This window comes from Heteronotia binoei, chromosome 6 (genome assembly GCF_032191835.1).
Source record: "Heteronotia binoei isolate CCM8104 ecotype False Entrance Well chromosome 6, APGP_CSIRO_Hbin_v1, whole genome shotgun sequence".
NCBI classification, from domain to species: domain Eukaryota; kingdom Metazoa; phylum Chordata; class Lepidosauria; order Squamata; family Gekkonidae; genus Heteronotia; species Heteronotia binoei.
The window spans coordinates 40,286,638-40,306,556 of record NC_083228.1 but is presented as its reverse complement, the minus strand read 5'-3'; the positions used below and the strand labels follow the sequence as shown (position 1 = coordinate 40,306,556).

Sequence of the window (19,919 nt, the reverse complement as noted above, 5' to 3'; positions counted from 1 at the left end):
CTTTCAAGGACAATCTTGGCCAGAGCTATGGCTGAGTCAAGGCCATTCCAGCAGGTGCAAGTGGAGGAGTGGGGAATCAAGCCCGGTTCTCCCAGATAAGAGTTCGCACACTTAACCACTACACCAAACTGTCTATATCTTATAGAGAGCCAGTATAAGGTATAAATGTAAGGTATACTTATATATATAAGGTTTACTGTTACTACTTATGCATTTACCCATACTGTTTCGAGGCTATGTTGGTTGTGAGACTTGAAACATAAAGTTTGGTATGGTTGAATAAATACATTTTGACATTGTACCATTGCCTTGTGAAATTGTAGTGATATATTTACACTATACTAAACTGCTGAGTGGCAGATCATCATAAAGGTGATGTTCTGAGCAATTTGCTGTGCAACACTGTACTACTGCATGGACAGGCAACCCCTAGTAAACATGCTAAACAGTGGCATAGCAGACTGTTTCAGTCAGCACACAGGGCTGGTTTTAAACCCAAGATGAGGCTCTGAGATTCTGGCAGTAGGGCTGAGTCTCAGCTTGCTACTAGTAAGTTTGGCTAAACATAGTGCTCATCTCTTCTCCACCATCACCCCTAATTTGTTTGTCAACACATCAATATTTCACAGGTAGATCATATCAGATTTTTTATTTGTGGGCCCAAAGGCTATCTACTTCATCATTAGCTCAATAGCCTTTGCAGAGAGTCTGCTTGCTTTTTGTCTTTCATGTTGAAACACTGTAGTTGAACGATACATTAGAAGTAAATGTAGTAGTGCCGGACTGTATACTGATCTGACATCAACTGATTTTTTTTCTCCTATAGAACAGCCTGTCGAATGGGGCCTTAAATCTAATGTTGTATTTTGAATAATCTAATACATATGTAGAAATAAACTACAATGAATTATGCAAAAAAAAAAAATTAAATGTTAAAAATGCAGTAAAAATGACTAATGATCTAGTATCCTTCAACATCTGTCACCAGCAGCTGAAACAACAAAGCCATGGATGTCTTTATGTGGATATGATTAGATGATTAACAAGCAGGTACCTGTACATGGGCAGGATACCATTCTTTTACCCTACCCCCACCCCGCCTTGCTGGGCCGCCTACTCACCAGCCCACCTTCTCTACCTGCCTGGCTTCTATGTTGGTGGATCAGACTTTCTCCCACTTATCTGGCTTAGGTGGTGGCAGTGACATTTGCACCTCTTCCCAGCCCTAGGGGCTCCAGAAGCAGCTACAGTATATTTTGCAAGCACGAACAATTTTCTTCTCCTTGAGGGGATTTAATCCTCCTCCATTTTGGTGAGGTTCAATTTTTTTTGGCAAACCGGAGGCGTCCCCCAAGCCTGCAGAAGAATACAGTATATCTGAAGCTGGCTCCTATCTCTGTGTCTATTGATTTGTACAGGAGCTAGGTTCAGCATTAGAATCAGGATTATATGCTATCTGTCTATTTTATTGATGTTTCCTCCAGGTCAATCAAGCTGATACTGGCTTCAGTACTGACATAGGATTTTACTCCTAGGTCTTTCAAACTCAAAATGTGTAATAAGGAAGAAAGACCTGTGAGTAAAAGTACCTTTCATATGCCAAGTCAGATGATTACATTTTGTTAAGATTACTATGTTTGGATGAAGTGTATCAATACAGTGAAATCACAATGTGGCCAAATCATGGATACTTAAATTCAGAGACTGGATCAGTGAACAAACAAAACAGATCTTTCTGCAAAATCTGAAAAGAGCCCCAGATTTGTGGACAGATTTCAAGCCTTGGTCTTTGTCAGGAAAAGGAAAGAGGAGGATGCAATACTGTTTTGGCTTCTGAGGCAGGACTTATCAGGGTCAGTCCTAGTAACAAGTACTGGAAACTTTCCAAGACTGTTTCGGTCATTAATGGATAACTCACTGGGGCCAGCCAGGCCTAGCAGCAACCAGCAGGCAACTTAATACCTTGGGCCTGTCACACACTCTCAGCCTAACCTGCCTTTTAGAGTAGTTGTGAGGATAAAATGGAGAATGATGTAAGCTGCTTTGGATCCTCACTGGGGAGAAAGGCAGGGTAGAAATGAAAAAAACAAATAATAAATATAGATGGGGAAGATGACAGGCAGGTTGGCTGTTGAAGGGGAATGACAGAAGGAAAAAAGCAAAGGTGAAGATATGGGGACTTCCAAGGGGAGGAGAAAAAGAGAAAATAGTGGTATGGGGAGGGTGCTACAGGAAAAAGTGAGGTGGTTTCTGCATGTCCTTGTGGGTTCCCCATGACCCAGTTGAGCCTGGTGGCCAGTACTGCACAACTAAACTATAGTTTGCTTGGATGGAGGCTGCCATTAGGAGGGAAGGAGGGAAACTTAAAGAGTTCTTGGTTTGTTTTTTTCTTTCTTGAAAAATAATTCAACAGCTTGACATCCTTGGAATTGGTATTGTTCAGAATATTTGAGTTAACATTCACTTTCAGGTAACTCCCTTCCTCCACAAAGTTATTTCATGGTACTGTTGGAACACGTGATCTCTTGTGCCATGCCCAGTACCAAAACACTGGGATGCATATCAGTGAATACTATTATTTTTCACCTAGGAGATTGTCCTTAAAGTGCCAGTAACCAAATATGTGATGGTACCCTATACTATAGTGGGAAAGGAATTAGCTTTTGACTTCTGACTCATATAAAATCAACCATTTATTGTTTACTTGCTTGTTTTACAGTGTTTGCAAGTTCTGAGCCAGTACCTGGATTCCAAGGAGAAACCTTACAGTTAGCATTCATTGACCTCAGACAAGTAAGATGTTTCTAATACTCTGTTACTTATATTTGTATCTCATTTAATCATTGCCTAGTATTTGGTTCTTGAGGTAGGATCCTGAGAGCCCTGTGACCAGTAGGAGTGATGAGCAGGGCTGGCTGAGTCATGAGCTGTTTCCCTCAATTACATTGCATACAGTTGTGGTGGGTCCTTGATTCTCAGGAGTGGTGTAATATGAGCATGAACTGCTGTATTAGAAAGGGGAGCCAGGAAAGCTGTAGTGTGGCTATTTGGATTCCAGACAAATTCCTCCTGTTATTATCAGTAATATTTCCAGGGTTTATTATGACAGGCATTTGCTGAGGTTCTTTTTTCAATGTAGATGTATTGTAGTGATGTATAAAAATTAAATTTCTCCCTCGACAGTCTACATTATAAAGATAAATATGTGTGGTGTTCTCCCTTTCTCTCTCCCTCACTCTGAATCAGTTATTTCTACCTTCTGTATCCCAGTATCAGTTGGATGTAATATTTCTAAATTTTTAAAAAAATGGAGTTTGCTTCTGTGTTTTTGTACCATTATGGCTGATTTGTTTTGCTGTGTCTAACAGCACAAGCAGGCTTAATTTGTAATTGATCCATCAAAAGTATGCAACAATTGTATTTTCATTTTGGTTCAAAACCATTCATTTTAGTCAGTATTACACAAGTTTGTTTGGGTGCTTTCATTCTTATTATGGGAACAGTCCCTTCATTCATGACTGTATTTAATGTACTTGCAGCAGAGGCTGTTGGTAGAGAAGGCAAAAAAGGAAAGGGGAATAATGGATGAGTGACACTTTGCTTTTATTTACCAATTATGGTCATTTTTATTACTATAGAATGCTAATGGGACTTTTCAGGTTGTTTTTCCATTCATTTAGTAACAAATGCACACTATGAAGTTATCATTCAGACTAGTTGGGATTGTAAAGCTAGTAAGTTTGCATATTTAGGGTCTGAACTTTAAAACCTCATGATCTTACTAAGTAAATAACTTCCACAAATCCCTTTGGTGTAAGTGTATTGTGTTTTTTGTTTTTAGATATTTTACATATTTATCCATTATCAACAATATAGAGCTAGATTTGAGTCTCTAAAGTGTTACTGGACTTGAATCTGGCCGTTCATCTTTGTGACTTCTGTGCAGGCACACACGAGACCCTATTTGCTCAGAAGATCTACCATGGAGATCTTTTTTCTAAAGCTCTCTAGAACTTTTGGAGTGCTCAGCCCCCTCCCCTCATTGGCCGGCTCCTTCCTGTTCAGCCAACACGTGAGGGGGTGGGGTGAGTACTCCTTCCCTTACTCCTTTCTTTGTCGCCATGGAGATTGGACATCTTTGCTCTCGTCTGGTCCCGGTGGACACCCTGGTCTCTGCCTTCGTCCCCCCTTCTCCCCTTTTTCTTTTGGCTTTCCCCCCTCGCCTCCTTCACGCTCCCACACCCCCCCGCCCCCCCCCCACCCGCGACAAGGTCATCAACCGAGAAGCTCTCTCACCCATGCCTCTGAGAACTATATTAAGAACTGTGCTTAAAACGGTCCCTATACTAGAAAACAGCACCTGCACTTTAAGAGCCGCCACGAAGCACCAAAGACGCCTAAAACCTAGACATTCGATTTTGAATACTTATACCAACCACCAGCACTTTAAGAACTAAACCCTACCTCACCTCCAACTTTTATCCCCACTGCCCACGGACTATAGATCACCACTAGAATTATTATTAAGAATGAATTAGATTTAAATTGATTAGAAACTGGATTTATTAAATTGATTAGAAACTGGATTTATTATGTATTTATGTTTTTAAATGCATATAGAATTAATTAATTCAATTGATTATTTATTCACGTTAGCACTTTAGATTAGTTAGGAATTAGACTTTATTATAGTGCTAAGTAGGAATTATTATTTACTAATCAAATTGGAAGATTATGGTGAACTAGATAACTGGGAACAGAGGACGAAGGTGGGCAGGAGATCTATGCTGTGTATCAATACCAACTAGTCAGTGGAATACTATCATTGGGAGAATAGGTCGGGATGTCAGGTCAGGGGATCCCAGTGCTCCTGGGGAGGGGAAGATATGACGGTGGGAATAGACGGAGATGTGAGAGAAGGAGGCTGAGACAAAACAGTGCTCGGCCCCCTTCTAGTCTACTTCCCATCCCGACGGTGACAAGTAGTGGGACCAAGAGAAATTGGTGTTATGCAACGCCAGGTCTATAAATAATAAGACCGAAACCATTAGGGACTTCCTGCTTCGACAGGACACAGACCTGGCTTGCGTGACCGAGACCTGGGTACAAGAGGGGGAGACGACGGCACTCTCCCAGATGACCCCCCCAGGTTACTCGGTCTTTCACCAGTCCCGGATTAGCGGGCGGGGTGGCGGGGTGGCGGTACTCATACGGGAGGGTTACTCCTTCCGGGCTCTCCCGGCCCCAAAGATCGACGGTATTGAGTGTGTTGGCCTTGCGTGGGATGTCGGGGAGAGGTTGGCGATCTGGCTGGTGTACCGTCCGCCTAACGCACCGGCCAGCGCCTTACCATCCCTGATGGAGGCGGTGTCCGGCTGGGCGCTGGAGTACCCAGGGCTTCTGGTCCTGGGCGACTTCAATGTCCATGCCGATGACGCGGCCTCTACTCAGGCGATGGACCTAGTGTCTTCCATGGCGACACTGGGACTCTCCCAATTTGTTACGACTCCCACGCATCAGGCTGGGCACACATTAGATCTGATCTTTGCGACCGGGATTCAAGTGAACGAAATCGCAATGGAGACGATACCATGGTCGGATCACTTAGCCCTCAAGGCTCGTATGGAGACGCTACCACAACCCTGTAAGGGCGGAGAGCCTATTTTGGCTCGCCCGCGGAGCCTGATGGACCCGGAACGGTTCCAAATGGCTCTCCGGGATCCTTGGCCCCCTGGCGATTCCCTTGATGCCCTGGTTGATGCCTGGCAAGATCGGCTATCCGGGGCAATCAACGAGATCGCACCTCGACGTCCTCTGCGCCCTCGTTCAAGGCTGGCTCCTTGGTATACCTTGGAAATACGCCGGTTGAAACAAGGACTCCGACGACTAGAGAGGCAGTGGCGGCGCACTCGTGACGAAGCGGCGAGAACATCCTATAGAACGTTTATGAGGTCTTATGAGGTGGCAGTCAAGGCCGCGAAGAAGAAGTACTTCGCGGCCAAGATTGCGTCTGCAAATTCGCTCCCAGCACAATTGTTTAAAATAATTGGACAGTTAACCACACTGCCCCAAGGCAGACTAAACGTTAGAGAATTGGAAATAGGCTGTGAGGCTTTTGCGAAATTTTTTGCAGACAAAATCACGTCGCTCCGCCAGGACCTGCCCATCACCTTGGATACAGTATGTGAGCCCGAGGCCCCGTGCCTGTCTTCGGATTTAATCCTGGATCACTTCAGCCCGCTCAGCCTGGAGGAAGTTGACGGAATTCTCTCCTCTGCACGCCCTACAACTTGCGATTTGGACCCATGCCCCTCCTGGCTAATTAAATCCTGCCTGAGGGAGCTTGAATGTCCTTTACGGGACATCATAAATAGATCCCTCTCGGAGGGGCGCTTTCCATCATCTCTAAAAGAGGCTTTGGTCCGTCCCCTCTTGAAAAAAAGTACAGCGGATCCGGCCGAATTGGCAAACTACCGACCGGTCTCTAATTTACCATTTTTAGGTAAAATTATAGAGAGGGCAGTGGCGTCACAGTTGCAGAGCTTTCTGGATGACGCTTCCATCCTAGACCCTTGCCAGTCCGGCTTTCGCCCGGGTTACGGGACGGAGACAGTACTGGTCGCCCTGGTAGATGATCTCCAACGGCACCTGGATCGGGGCGGTGTGGCGGTGCTGATGTTGCTGGACCTGTCGGCTGCGTTCGACACGGTCGACCATCGGCTACTGACCCGCCGCCTCGCCGATGTAGGGGTGAGGGGGTCTGCCTTACAATGGCTTGCCTCCTTCCTCGAGGATCGGGGACAAAGGGTGGCAATTGGGGGCGAGCTGTCCCAGAGGCGCACACTGGATTGTGGAGTGCCTCAGGGGGCAGTTCTCTCACCAATGCTATTTAATATCTACATGCGCCCCCTTGCCCAGATTGCCAGGAGACATGGACTTGGGTGCCATCAATATGCAGATGACACCCAACTCTATCTGCTAATGGACGGCCGGCCTGACTGCGTCCCAGAGAATTTAGACCGGGCCCTGCAGGATTTGGCAACCTGGTTGAGGAAGAGCAGGCTGAAACTGAATCCAGCGAAGACAGAAGTCCTTTGTCTGGGTCGGGGCGCTCGGGGAGGGGAAATACCTCTCCCGGTCTTCGACGGGGCGCCGTTGAAAGCGGCGCACCGAGTTAAGAGCCTGGGAGTTTTACTGGAGCCTGCATTATCAATGGAGGCCCAGATTGCAGCCACTGCCAAGTCAGCCTTTTTCCATCTAAGGCGGGCAAAGCAGTTGGCTCCCTTCCTAGAGCGCCAAGATCTGGCAATGGTGCTTCATGCAACGGTCACCTCGAGACTGGATTACTGTAATGCCCTCTACATGGGGCTGCCTCTGTGCCGAACCCGGAAGCTGCAGCTGGTGCAGAACGCAGCGGCTAGACTGTTGCTGGGACTCCCTAAATGGGAGCACATACAGCCTGGGCTGCGCGAACTGCACTGGCTGCCAGTTACATACCGGGTTCATTACAAAGTGCTGGTCATTACCTTTAAAGCCCTATATGGTCGAGGACCTGTCTACCTTAGGGACCGTCTCTCCTCATATGAACCCCAGAGAGCACTGAGGTCAGCCGGGAAAAACCTGCTGACTATCCCCGGACCGAGAGAGGTGAAGCTGCAAAGCACCCGTAACCGGGCCTTCTCCTCTATAGCCCCGAGCCTATGGAACCAACTTCCAGAGGAAATGCGGGCCCTGCGGGACCTAGAACAGTTCCGCAGGGCCTGCAAGACCTTCCTCTTCAGACTGGCCTTCCCTGATGAAAATGGAAATTGCGAAGGAAACCGCCATCAGAAAAAGTAAACATAGCACTAGCACTTTTAAAAATTAACTAATTTAATTTTAAAGCTTAACCAGATTTTAATTAAATGCTGATAATGTTTAATGTAGTTTTATTTACTTGTATAATTTAACCCTGAATCATGTTGTTAGCCGCCCTGAGCCTGCTCCGGCGGGGAGGGCGGGATACAAATAAAATTTGTTGTTGTTGTTGTTGTTGTCGTCTGATACTTGCAGTTTTTTCTCTGGTGATTGTTCCTTTTCTTCCTTCTATTTGCCTTCCACCCTGCTCTGTTCACACAAAGAGGGATAAGGAGGATTTTATTTTGAGCTGTGGCTCTGTTTGCAAGTAGTTCACTCCAAAGGCTTGCATCAACTGGACTTCCAGGCTAAAAGCTAGCCTTTGGGAGAAGTCCCTTAATATCTAATGGCAAAGTCTCTGAATATCTAAGTGATCTGCTCGGAACTATGTCTGACCCCATTTTGAAGTTCCTTTACACCTACCCAACATGGGCTTAATTGCTTTCCTGATGTTACAGGGATTGCTGGACATATCCAAATCCATTTGGACTAAGCTAACATTGGTCTCCCCTGCTGCCAAGAAAATGGACTACATAAACAAGGTTTTGGGGGAGGACTGTGATTTCTTTTTTGCCCACCCTACTGCTAAGTCCATCGTGATGGAGGTCATCCCAGCCAAGCAATATTCTCAGCCTCATTCAACATTTGGATGAGAGGGACATAAGCTCGACTGCCTTAGCCATAAAATCTATATGTCTTTGGCTGTAATACTACACATGGCAAACTTTAATGCCATTATGGGCACTATGAAATAGTCTTGTGGGAAAGAATGGCTATATTCATTTGTTCACTTCTAGAAGAACGCAAAGCTGGGCCAAAGTCCTACAGACAGAGGGCTTCAAAGCTGGAAAATCTGCAATTAAATGCTGCATGGCATATCACAGACTCATGCAATAGATCCATTGCTTCTGCCATAGTCATATGGCACCATTCCTGGCTCTCTTTCTACTGCAGACCAACATGGCTACCCTCTGAAAGTATAAGCAATATAGGTTCCTTATATAACTTGATCAAGCCAGTTTTAACAGCATGGTTTGAATAGGTTTTTGCTTTGCTGTTCTTTGCTTTATTTGAGACTGGGAATAAGGCCCGATGTGGAGAAAAAATACAACGGGCTCTAGAAAGAGGCTCTGGGTGAGTTTCCCTCACCCTTGCTGTCTTCCCACCCACACAAGTAAAGGCATTCACTCCCCCCCAACCTCAAGGAGAGCTTATCTCCCATCTGGAGAACAGTTGTAATTCTGAGTGATCTCCAGCCCTCAACTGGAGACTGGCAACAGTGGTTCCCCAGAAGGAAAGGCGTCTCCCTCAGAGGCCTGTAGCAACACCTTAGGAATTCCCCAACAACTACTAAAGGCCTCTGGGTTAATGCTCCCAGCCAGAGCCTGCACGTGGGAGTAGGCAGGATTGGCGGTGGCGTAGGGTGCCACCCCGCCTGGGGGTGCCCCCTCTCTCCCTTGATGAGCTGGGCCGGGCTTGCATATGCGCTCCTTGCAGGCCTCAGCTGTCCCCGCCCCAATCAGGCTTCTTGTAAAGCAAGAAGCCTGGGGGGGGGGGCTTGCGCACCATGCTCCTAGCAGGAGTGCGATACCCAAGCCTCGGCTCTCCCCGCCCCAACAGGCTTGCTGCAAAGCAAGAAGCCTCAGCAGGGGTGGGGGGCTTGTGTACCGCGATCCTACTAGGAGTGCGATACACAAGCCTCAGCTCGTCCCATCAGGCTTCCTGATGTCACTTTTGACGTCATCGTGCTTTGCGTGTACACACCTCCTTTTCCCAAGGGAACTGGGAGGTGCGCCCCACTGGAGTCTGTCTTTAGCTGCAGAACCTCTAGCGCTGGCCCTGCCTCCAGTCTTGCTGTTTTACCACTCACCCAAGTGAAGGCATTCACTCTGTCCCCACCTCCAGGGGAGCTGATGGTCTGTCATCTGGAGAATAGTTAAGCTCCAGCCGTCACCTGGAGATTGGCAACAGTGGTTCATGGGGAGGAAATTGCTAGTAGCATCAAGGCACCCTGAGGTGCCTTGAACTACAGACAACACATCTCTCTCCCCATCCTGGAGAAAATCACTGCTTTTGGAGGGTGGACTGTATGCCATTCTATTTGTCTGAGGCCTCTCCCTTTACTGAGGAAAGTAACCTGGGTTGCCTAGCAACAGACTCTGGGTAGCACTTCCCAGAGGGCAGGAAACACTCCCAGCAGGGCCAGGCCTTGGGTAAGCTTGGGGTAGAGGGCCGTTGCTGGCAGCCACATCAGAGTTAGGCTGCAGGAGCTGAAGGCCTCAAACTTGGGCTTCAGAGCGGCTTTGCACCTTTTTTGCTGTGAAGTGGAAGGGTTCAAATTTTTGCCGCAGATGGTCGCAGGAAATGGTGGAGAAGCAGTGTAGATTTGTCTCCATCTGTGGCAAGTTTATTTTGGTGACTGGGGGGAGCGTTTGGCAGTCTATAGTGGGCAGGTGACACTGAGTAGAGCCAACAGGAAAGCCAAAGGTTGCAGAAGATACTGGAGAAGCAGCAGAGAAGTGTCTCTGTCTGAGGCAAGTTCGTTTTGGCAGTTGGGGGAGCATCTCACAGTCTACAGTAGGCGGGTGACACTGAGTAGAGCCGATAGGAAAGCCAATCTGATGACGGAGGCTTCATTATCCAGTTGCTGATGCAGTGCAGTCTCGCCCAGTCCCAACGAATGAGGGAGCTGGAATTTCCCAACATGAAACCAGTTCTATGTCTATAGATTATGACCTTGGTGTCCTACAAAAGATTTCACTGAACAGCTCCTTAAACCTTTGTACTGCAATAATAAGTCTAATTACTTGTTCAAAATCATTATGCAAGAGAAAAAATATACTAAGCATTAAAATGTCATTATAAATATCTGTGATGCAACTACATTTTGGAATATTGTATATGTTTCTGCCTGCGTCGTTTCAATAAGGATAACATTGTATTGAAAAGGGTACAGAAAATGGTACCCAGAACAATTCAAGAAGATGAAGCATCTTCTCTACAAGGGAAAATTTGGAGAGGCTATATATTTTAGTTTAGAAAAAAAGAGTTATAAAATTATGATATGGAAGGGGAAGAGGATATGGAAGATGTAGAGTCTCCCACTCAAAAGGGTTTGTTGCTACAAGATGTAGTAGGGAATTGCAGAAGCTTCTGGAAGATAGGTCCATTGGTTCTTCTTGATAATTGAAAAGACCTTTCATGGTTTGAGGCAGCATACTTCTGATATGTTAGGGACAAACCATAGGTACCTATTTGCTCCATGTCATCATTTGTTGTGTGCTTCCAAATGCATTTGACTGGCCTCTGCTGAACATCAACAGCTGGTCTAGATGTACCCTTGATCTGGTCCAGCAAGATGAATCTTTTGCTTTCTGTTGCAAATGCAGATGAAATTATGTTTTGATTAAATATTGTTAAGGTTTCGGTCTTTCCTAGGCATGGTAGTTTCTGGAGAACTTCATAGAAAGCAAATATTCCATCACGATGTCTAATGTTTCTATGAGCAAAAGGTTGTGTATTGCATAGCTGCTTAGTGATGAATGTATGCATATAATATATTTATACAGCTGTAAAACTGGAATAATTATGCTATTATTATATATGCATAAATTGTAACTTGAAGATGATTTAATATTTTGGTAATATAGTTCACAAGAAATGTGAGGTGATAGGTGTGAATGAATGTATGGATAAGATAACTGGTAAAAAGTAGTTCAAAAGCTTGAATCATTTTTAAAAACTCTCTTAAAAGTTAAAGTTACTCCAGCATTAAAAACAAACCTTTATTCTCTAGAATAACTCTAGAAGAATTTTTCCTAAATATTTTTTTAGACACAAATGTTACTTGAGATTGTTTATACTAGACCCCTTAGGTAGGTGGGAGCAAGAACTCAGGAAAAATATTATTGTTCTTTAGTTCGGATTCACCTTTTGAATCCTTTCTTATTACAGCATTTATTATTATCCCACTTCTATAGATACTCTTTTAATGATTTTGAAACCTTTGCTTAGCTCATTCACTCAGCTGCTTTGTGAAGTAGATTGCAGTGATAATTCTCAGTTAACATACTGAAGAGAATTGTGTGTTTGTACTACATATGACATAATATTTTCAACATTTTATGTGTCTGCTGGTGAAAGTTCTAGCTGCGCAGTTAAAAAGTAGTGCATTCAGTATAATAATAGCTAATCCTGTACAACACGGTTTATTTTATTGAGCTTTCAGTGGCAGAATGTAAAAATCTGCCCCCTTTTTCTTGTCTTACCAGCAGCTCATAATGGTGATATGAATCCTTTATAAAAAGCGACATTTAGCTTTTAGTAAGGATTTAGCACTCTTTACTCCTTTCTTCTTTATTTATGATCCATTTCTTTCTGAATAGGGCAGATGACAGTTCTTTTCAAGCCTACTTAGAAAGGCAACAGTGTCTTTTTCAGAAAGTTCTCATAAGAGGTCATGCTTCTGTTTTTTAGTTTGAATTTGATACTGTTCCATGAATTGCAGGATATGAAAGATAAGGAAGTAGGTCCAGTGGTCAGGTCTTACCTGCCCACCCGGACTGTGCCCTGAGGTCAAACTCCTGATATTTGCTGTTCGGTACAGAGAAGCTGATGACAGGTAGAGACTGATACAAGGGGAAAAGCTTGAACCATATCAAAGCTAAATGGCAAGAGAATTGGGACTCAGTGAGAGACTGTAGCTAAAAGATGGATCAGCAGGATTGCCCTCTTTTTAAAAAGTAGCTGACCTGTGAGCGAAAAGACTTTATCGTCCTGCCAATCACATGCTTACTAATGGAAGCCAGTTATCTCAACAACAGCTTACTCCCTCTGTGTGATTTCACGACAGTGTATGAGATTAGCAAGAGCAGGGGCAGTGCATGCTGGCAATTTCTGCCACAAATAATAAACGTAACATGCATGATATCTGCCTACAAAGTTTTGGTATTTGGAAGAAGTACTTGGGGCTTTTTCAAGACATGATAACATTTCCTATGTGGAAAGCCCTATTGCATAGGAAATGTCTCGATTTATGCTATCTCTGCGGCACAGTAATTTGTCAGTCCATATGCTGTTTCTGTGAGGGAATTTCATCATGTTGGAAGTGTTCCTTTTATAATCACCAGAAATCCGAACAAAGATCCTGGAAAAAAACTTTTAAGAAACTTTAAGAAACACATGAGAGAGGTTCTTCTGCCAGATTCCATCATTTCTGTTCGTCTATTAATGACTTAGTGGATGGACTTTAGGTACTGTTCTATGGTTACAACATATGACTTCTTAGAGCTTCAAGCCCATATTCAGAACAACAAGAGGGAAAGTTCAGTAACTTGAGCACAGGCTTACTTTCAAAAGGCCAAGACTTCTTTTTTAAAAAACCCAAAAAACCTTCATGTGTCCTGCACGTTGACAGTCTACCTAGTGAGAAAAATGCTTTTCTCTGGAAATAAACCATGAAATGTGTTTCATAGTACATTATTTAATTAAACTTGGAATGTCGAAGCCTACTTGTTTGTAGCAGTTCATCTCCAGATGGGACATGATATGAGATTCCTGTTGCAAGTAGAGATATTTTGTTCTTCTTGTGATGAACAGCTATTATTTAAAAATTCTTTGACTCAATCCCTATTCCATTTTCTTGGCAGAGCGAAACTTTTCCCCTGCACCATGCTTTTTTTTGGGTTTTGGACACTAAGTAGGGTGCTTTGTTGTCCAGAAATGACATGGCAGAGCTTTACTTAAATAAGTGAGAGAAGCTTAGCAGACACCTTTATGTTTCGGGAGAGAAATGATCTGCTTGGGTACAGACTGTGTCAGTTTGTAGAAGTGATCAAAAAATTTCATGGATGAAATTTCATGAAATATCGGTTCAGATCTATGAAGGGAAAACTGCTGTTTCTATAAAGTACTGAATATAAATGGAGTGGAATGTGCAGCATCGAGAGAACACAGTTACATTAGAAATATTATTATTAATGTATTTATATTCCGCCCATTCCCCTGTGGGGCTCAGGGCATAGCACAAAATAAATAAAATCACATTAAAATCATATATTAATAAAAGCAATTACAATTATTCCATAAACAAATAGCTCGGCAGAACAATCTTGATGAGATAGACATGAAAAGGAATGCAGACATTCTGACTTCTGTGGAAATATATATATATATTATTTATTTATTTATACTTTGGATTTAAAAATTGCTTAGAGTACTCAGGGCTCTGAGCGATGGACAACAGCAACAAAACATATAATCCAACATCTCTGATGGTTTAAAAACAAATTAAAACAATTCCATAATTAGCAATAATTCAGATGGTGTTAATAGATCCAATTTCAACTGTCTCCATTCCATAGGGGGGATAAATGAGAGGGGGGAAGTGCCAGCCAAGATGGTACCTGTCACTGTCCTCAAACAAAGGCCTGGCAGAGCATCTCCACTTTGCATGCCCTGAAGAACTGCACAAGGTCCTGCAGGATGCAGATGTCATTTGACAGAGAATCCCACAAGGCTGGGGCCAGGGCAGAAAAGGCCAGATGTTTTTTGGGCTGGGGATCACCAACTGGTTGTTCTCAGCAGAGCGTAACACTCTTTGGGGGACATACTGGTGGAGGCAATCTCAGACCACTTAAGGCCTTGAAGGTCAGTACCAAAACCTTGAACCTGACCCGGTACCCCACTGGAAGCCAGTGCAGCTAACACAGCACAGGTTGAATATGTGCTGTCTGTGGCTCTTCTGTCAGGGCTTGTGCTGCTGCATTCTGGATCAGCTGGAGCTTCGGGATCAGTCTCAAGGGCAGGCCAGCATAAAGTGAGTTACAATAATCCAATCTGGAGATGACCATTTCATGGATTACTGTGGCAAGACAGGAAAGGGGCCAGCTGCCAAACTTGGTACAGATGGAAAAACACCAACTTAGCAACATTCATTATCTGGACCTCCAATAGATTGGGGGGGCATCCAAGTCCACGCCCCAAATCCTGACAGTCTGCACCAATAGCAATGGTGCACTGTTAAGGGTGGGAATTTGGTGCCCTAGCCCTGACTCCCTCCCCGCAGCCACAGAACCTCCATCTTAGTTGGATTCAATCTCAACCAACTCTTCTTCAGCGATCCCTCCATGGCCTCCAAGCCCTTGGCCAGGTTTTGTGGGATAGTGTCTGGGCATCCGTCCATTAACAGATATAGCTAGGTGTCATCAGCATACTGGTGATACCCCAGCCCCAAACTCCGCACCAGTTGGTTGAGGGGGTGCATATAGATATTCACTGAAGCTGTAGTGTAAGTTCCTTTGTATATGCTTGTGGCTTTTACTTTCTGAGTTATGAGCCTTCTCCTTTTTCTTCTGCACCCCAAACAAATTGGCTTGTGGCTTGGAAGGAGGAGAGAAATACTGAACTGAAACCACAACAAATAAGGAGCGAACTGATGAATTTTGGCATGTTCTTTTAAATTGTGAATGCTATATTTCCCTAGCTCAGTTCACGTTTGCTAGGCATTGCACTCATATACTTACTGTTGTTACGTTCTTCAAAAAGGTTTTTCGCCTACTATTTTTCACCAATTATGGTATTTGTTCCATTGTTACTGACTTCTAGTCTGTTCTCCCTTCCTATTGTATGATACCTATTTTCCCATTTAAGTAATTATTTCCTGTGTAATAGTCTATCAGCTATCTCGCTGTAGTCCAAACAGAGCAGATCAGCTCTGTTTCCCTTGTCCAGAGAACCAGGTTTGTGTCTTTAAAAAGACTAGTCAACCTTTGATCTCTTGGTGTCTTTCATCTCATTTGCCCTTTCCGTTTTAGAAAACTCAGAAAAGCGGCCTAAATCATCAACAATTTGAAGAGATTAAAGTTTACAGTTAATGAAGCTTGTTCTATGAAGTTTGATCCATTCTCTCCCCCCCCCCCCGCCGCCAATATATCATTGCCGAACTAGAAATACTCAGGTGAAAGAAGTTGAAAGTTCAAATGATCTAGAATTTATTCCCAGTAAGCTTAATTTAACTAAGCCAATAATACACCTTAAACTTCTTTTCAGTTCAAATTACTTTAATGAAGGTGTTAATTACTGAAGGATTAACACTGCTTCCAAGTGATAATGGATGTAGTCAATCAATAAAGGGTTAGAATAATATGGTTTTAAGGAACACAAGAAGCTAGCAAAGGATTACTTGCTGGGAATGGATGATATTTCAAAGTAGCTGTTAAAGCAAATCTAAGTAGTAAGAGTCCCTCCTCCTCCCTGTACTTTAAATCACAGCAGGTTTGAATGGTGAAATTCTTTCTCCATCACTAGAGCAACATATTTCTACTTTGGGTACAGTGACAAGTCAAAAGAGCCAAAGTAACTGAAGTTAACAGTGATCTAGTTTAAGTGGCAAAATACCAAAAAGCCTCCCAAGTTCACATTGATCTCAAAGGTATGGATAAAATTAAAATCAGCAGCCACATGGATAAATTGGAATGCTGTTTCGGTAGAGGAAAGAGTGCTACATAGAGAAGACAGTGAATATAAATAACTGAATTGAAATGCAGGTAATAATTATTGACCATAGTATGATTGTAGTAGAACAGTAGGGTAGTGATGTTAAAATTACTTTCTGTGAGTTGCCGACGGCTATAAAAGTGGCAGTTCACCTGCATATATTGGTGGAACACTGTGATTTAAGACTTGGTATTGAATAGTTCACCTTGTTCTCAGAGTTGAACAGGTATTGGGTAGTTCTGCTGTACCTTCTGTACTATTCCTCCAGCCCCTTTTGCTAGCCATGATGGCCAGAGGATTCAGGCCAGTGCCAGCCTATTCAAGATTGTTGACTAGTAATTAAAACTCTGCCCTTTGTAGTATTGGAAGGTAAGATTCTCTTCCTAATAGAAACCAAGGCTTGAAGTACAATTGCCAACCTCCAGGTACAGCCTGGAGTTCTCTGATAATTACAATTGATCTCTAGACTCCTTGAACAGTTCCGCAGGGCCTGTAAGACCATCCTCTTCCGATTGGCTTTCGCTGAAGAAGGAAATTGTTAAGAAAACCGCCATCATAAAAGTAAACATAGCATTAGCACTTTTTATTAATTTTAAAATTTAACCAGAATTTTAATTAAACTGTTAAATGTAGTTTTATTCAATTTTGTATAATCAATGTATGAATCATGTTGTTAGCCGCCCTGAGCCTGCTCCGGCGGGGAGGGCGGGATACAAATAAAAGTTGTTGTTGTTGTTGTAGACTGCAGAGACTAATTTCCCAGGAAGAAATTGCAGCTTTGGTGGATGGTCTGCATGGGATAACATCTCTGCTGAGCTCCCCCCACCCCCACCCCAAACTCCACCATCACCCCCAAATTTCCAAGAATTTCCTAAGTCACTGTTGATAGCCCTAGCATGAAGGCTGGTAGTACTGTTGTGGTTTCCTAGCAGCAGTCATAGAAGGTGTTTGTTTTTAAAACTGCTTCTATTATTTGGAGGGCAGGTTAATGTCCCAATATATGTATGTGTGTTTTTAAGATCCTAGACTTTTCTGCCAGTGTGAGGCTTTTCTTAGATTTGTAGGAAGACCTGTCTTCAGTCTCTAGATTTAAAAATTCACAGATTTGGCCACATTGAGAATTAGATCTATTGATACATAGTCAGAGAAATTTGAGATTTGCAACTCTTAAGGGACAATCTGTTGTTGTCTCATCAAGGATTGATACTGCTTTCAAATCTTGAGGTTGGGACCACTGGTTTTCCTGCTTTGTGCAGTTTAAGAGATTTGTAGCTTAGCATGAGTAATTTTACTACAGAATATAAGAGTTCTGTTGAACTGGATCAGCAGTGTTCCCTCTAGTCCAGCAATCTGTTTGATACAATGGCCAACCAGTAATCCTGGAGGGCCAGCAGAAAGCATAGATGTTGAGTAAGAAACTAGTTTCCATGAATGTTAATTAGCATGGAAATTAACAGATAAAATATCATAAAAATAATTATTATGCTCTTAATACCAGTGAAAAGTGAGTGGTAAAAGAAGTGTGAAGAAATCTGAAGAATGTTATGTGGCATTCTGATGACAGACATTTTGAGTAGAGCATCTTGTGTTGTCTTCATGGATAGCTCTGTTGCCTCAACAACTTGTGTTTTATTTCTTCTTTCTCCCTTCTCCATGTCTCAAAGTAGTCAGTACTTAAGCCTTCAAATTTGAAAGCTTTGCTTCTGTGTTCCTGGTTGCTCTGAATTTATGTTAAAAATGATTTTTTTTCTGGGAGGAAGGAGAACACTTTTACTCAGGGTGGGGGGAAACCCTAGTGCAAGCAGACGTATTTTGACACGCATGTCATGGCTCAGACACTGCCATAGCTCCTAGTTTCTTGTAAAATGACTCTCCCAAAAAGTATTTTTTTCCCTTTTGAAAATAATGAACATGAAAATCTTAATACCTTTATTGCACATAAATTGATATATACAAATTAGCAGTTACACAGAGAACAGTGTCTTTTTTGCAGGAAGAATACACGAATCAAATTGAAATGAACTAACTTTTGTACAAGAAAACAGGACTGTTACGTATTTGGACTAAGAGTTGTACACACTGTACAAAAATAGACTTGGAAGGACCTGAAATCTCTGTAGTAAGAAACTTAACCAAAAGTAGAATTTACTATTTCCTAAGTGTTGCTAAATATTTTGTCACCATAGGCTGTTTGTGTTTCCTTTTAGTGATACAAGTTAATAATTAAGTACATTTGGAGTTCTGGAACAAAAATAAACAGTTCTTCCATAACTGTAGTAAAGAAACCAATTCCCATAAGTATTTAAAAAGAAGAATTGGTCTTTAAACATACTACAGCATTTAAATGGACCTTACAGTAATTTTTACAGATACAATTCTCAGTTTAACCATTTAAAAAAATGAGAACCAAAAATTAAATAGAGATGTAACTTGCGGCAGCATATTTTTTCAGACAGTTTTTTCGATGTTCTTGGACCAAGATAATGAAATATGCTTGTGGTTTGCTTGTGTAACCTCTGTGTGCTCCTTCCATAGTAAATTTTGAACAACCTAACAATCTGAATGATGTACAGCTTCTAATCCACCCAACTTTTACCATTGCTGTTGTTTGTCGTTTTGTCTAAAAGGACTCTGTGTTCAGGGTAAATGGGCTACGCAAGAACAGCCTGGCCAGAACCCTTGCCCTTTGGAGACTTGAGCGTCTGCCAGACGGCTCCTTTTCAAGCTGTAAACTCAAAAAGACAGTTCATTTGCCACTGTTCCTATTTACTCTTTAATGATGAGAAAGTAGGCATTAACAGTGAAACTGAATTTCTTTGTGTCTGAATTCACATTTGCCAAAGGTATAAAAGGATGCTTGCTGTACTTAATCTTGCTATCCTCACTACTGTTTAGGCACCTCCTCTAAAAAAAAAGTTTGACTTTAAAAACATTAATGAGATTAGCATCCAAATCTTATCTTACTCTGACAAAAGCCAGTAGTCTTGTACATACACTTCCAGTTCGCATATATCTTCCCTCTACCCCGCATGTAGTCTTAAATTCATTTGAAATCCTAAAATATATGTATTTGGGGTTACTCATGAATGTAACAAGAGCAGGCATCTCTAAGAATTTACCTCAGGGTCCAGATCTGAGAAAAACAGGCTGCCCATTGGGAGGGTTTAGGTTGTGAAGGATTAAAATGAACCCAAATAACATTTGGCTTTTCCTGAGCGAAACAACCATTCCCTGTAGTTCAGCTGTCATAACCCCTGAGTTTACATATTTATATACATTTACAAATGTGTGAGAGATTATATCCCCATTATAGTGACAGCTAATATCTTCACATAGGGATCCCAATTTGAAACAGATGTCTTAAAAGGAAGCATTTTTGTTCAAGCATAATGTATAAAACATTTAAATAGTTTTTTAATGGCTTTCACTGCAGCATTTTAAAAAATAAAATAAGTGTTAATGAACTTTTTCTTCACTTCTGTATTTTGTGCAGCCTTCAGAAGTTCGTTTCTGTTGACACCAGTAAC

General features: G+C 42.7%; 1 protein-coding gene across 4 annotated transcripts in view; it reads left to right on the top strand.

Annotated features, from left to right (window-relative positions):
• The window catches only part of EXOC6 (exocyst complex component 6), a 121,702-nt gene that overhangs the window by 81,454 nt on the left and 20,329 nt on the right, over positions 1 to 19,919 (top strand). For all 4 annotated transcript variants that reach the window (XM_060241336.1, XM_060241335.1, XM_060241337.1 and 1 more), the window contains one exon: positions 2,720 to 2,793. In XM_060241336.1, coding sequence (XP_060097319.1) covers positions 2,720 to 2,793 — 74 coding nt within the window. The remainder of the gene's footprint in view (positions 1 to 2,719; positions 2,794 to 19,919) is intronic.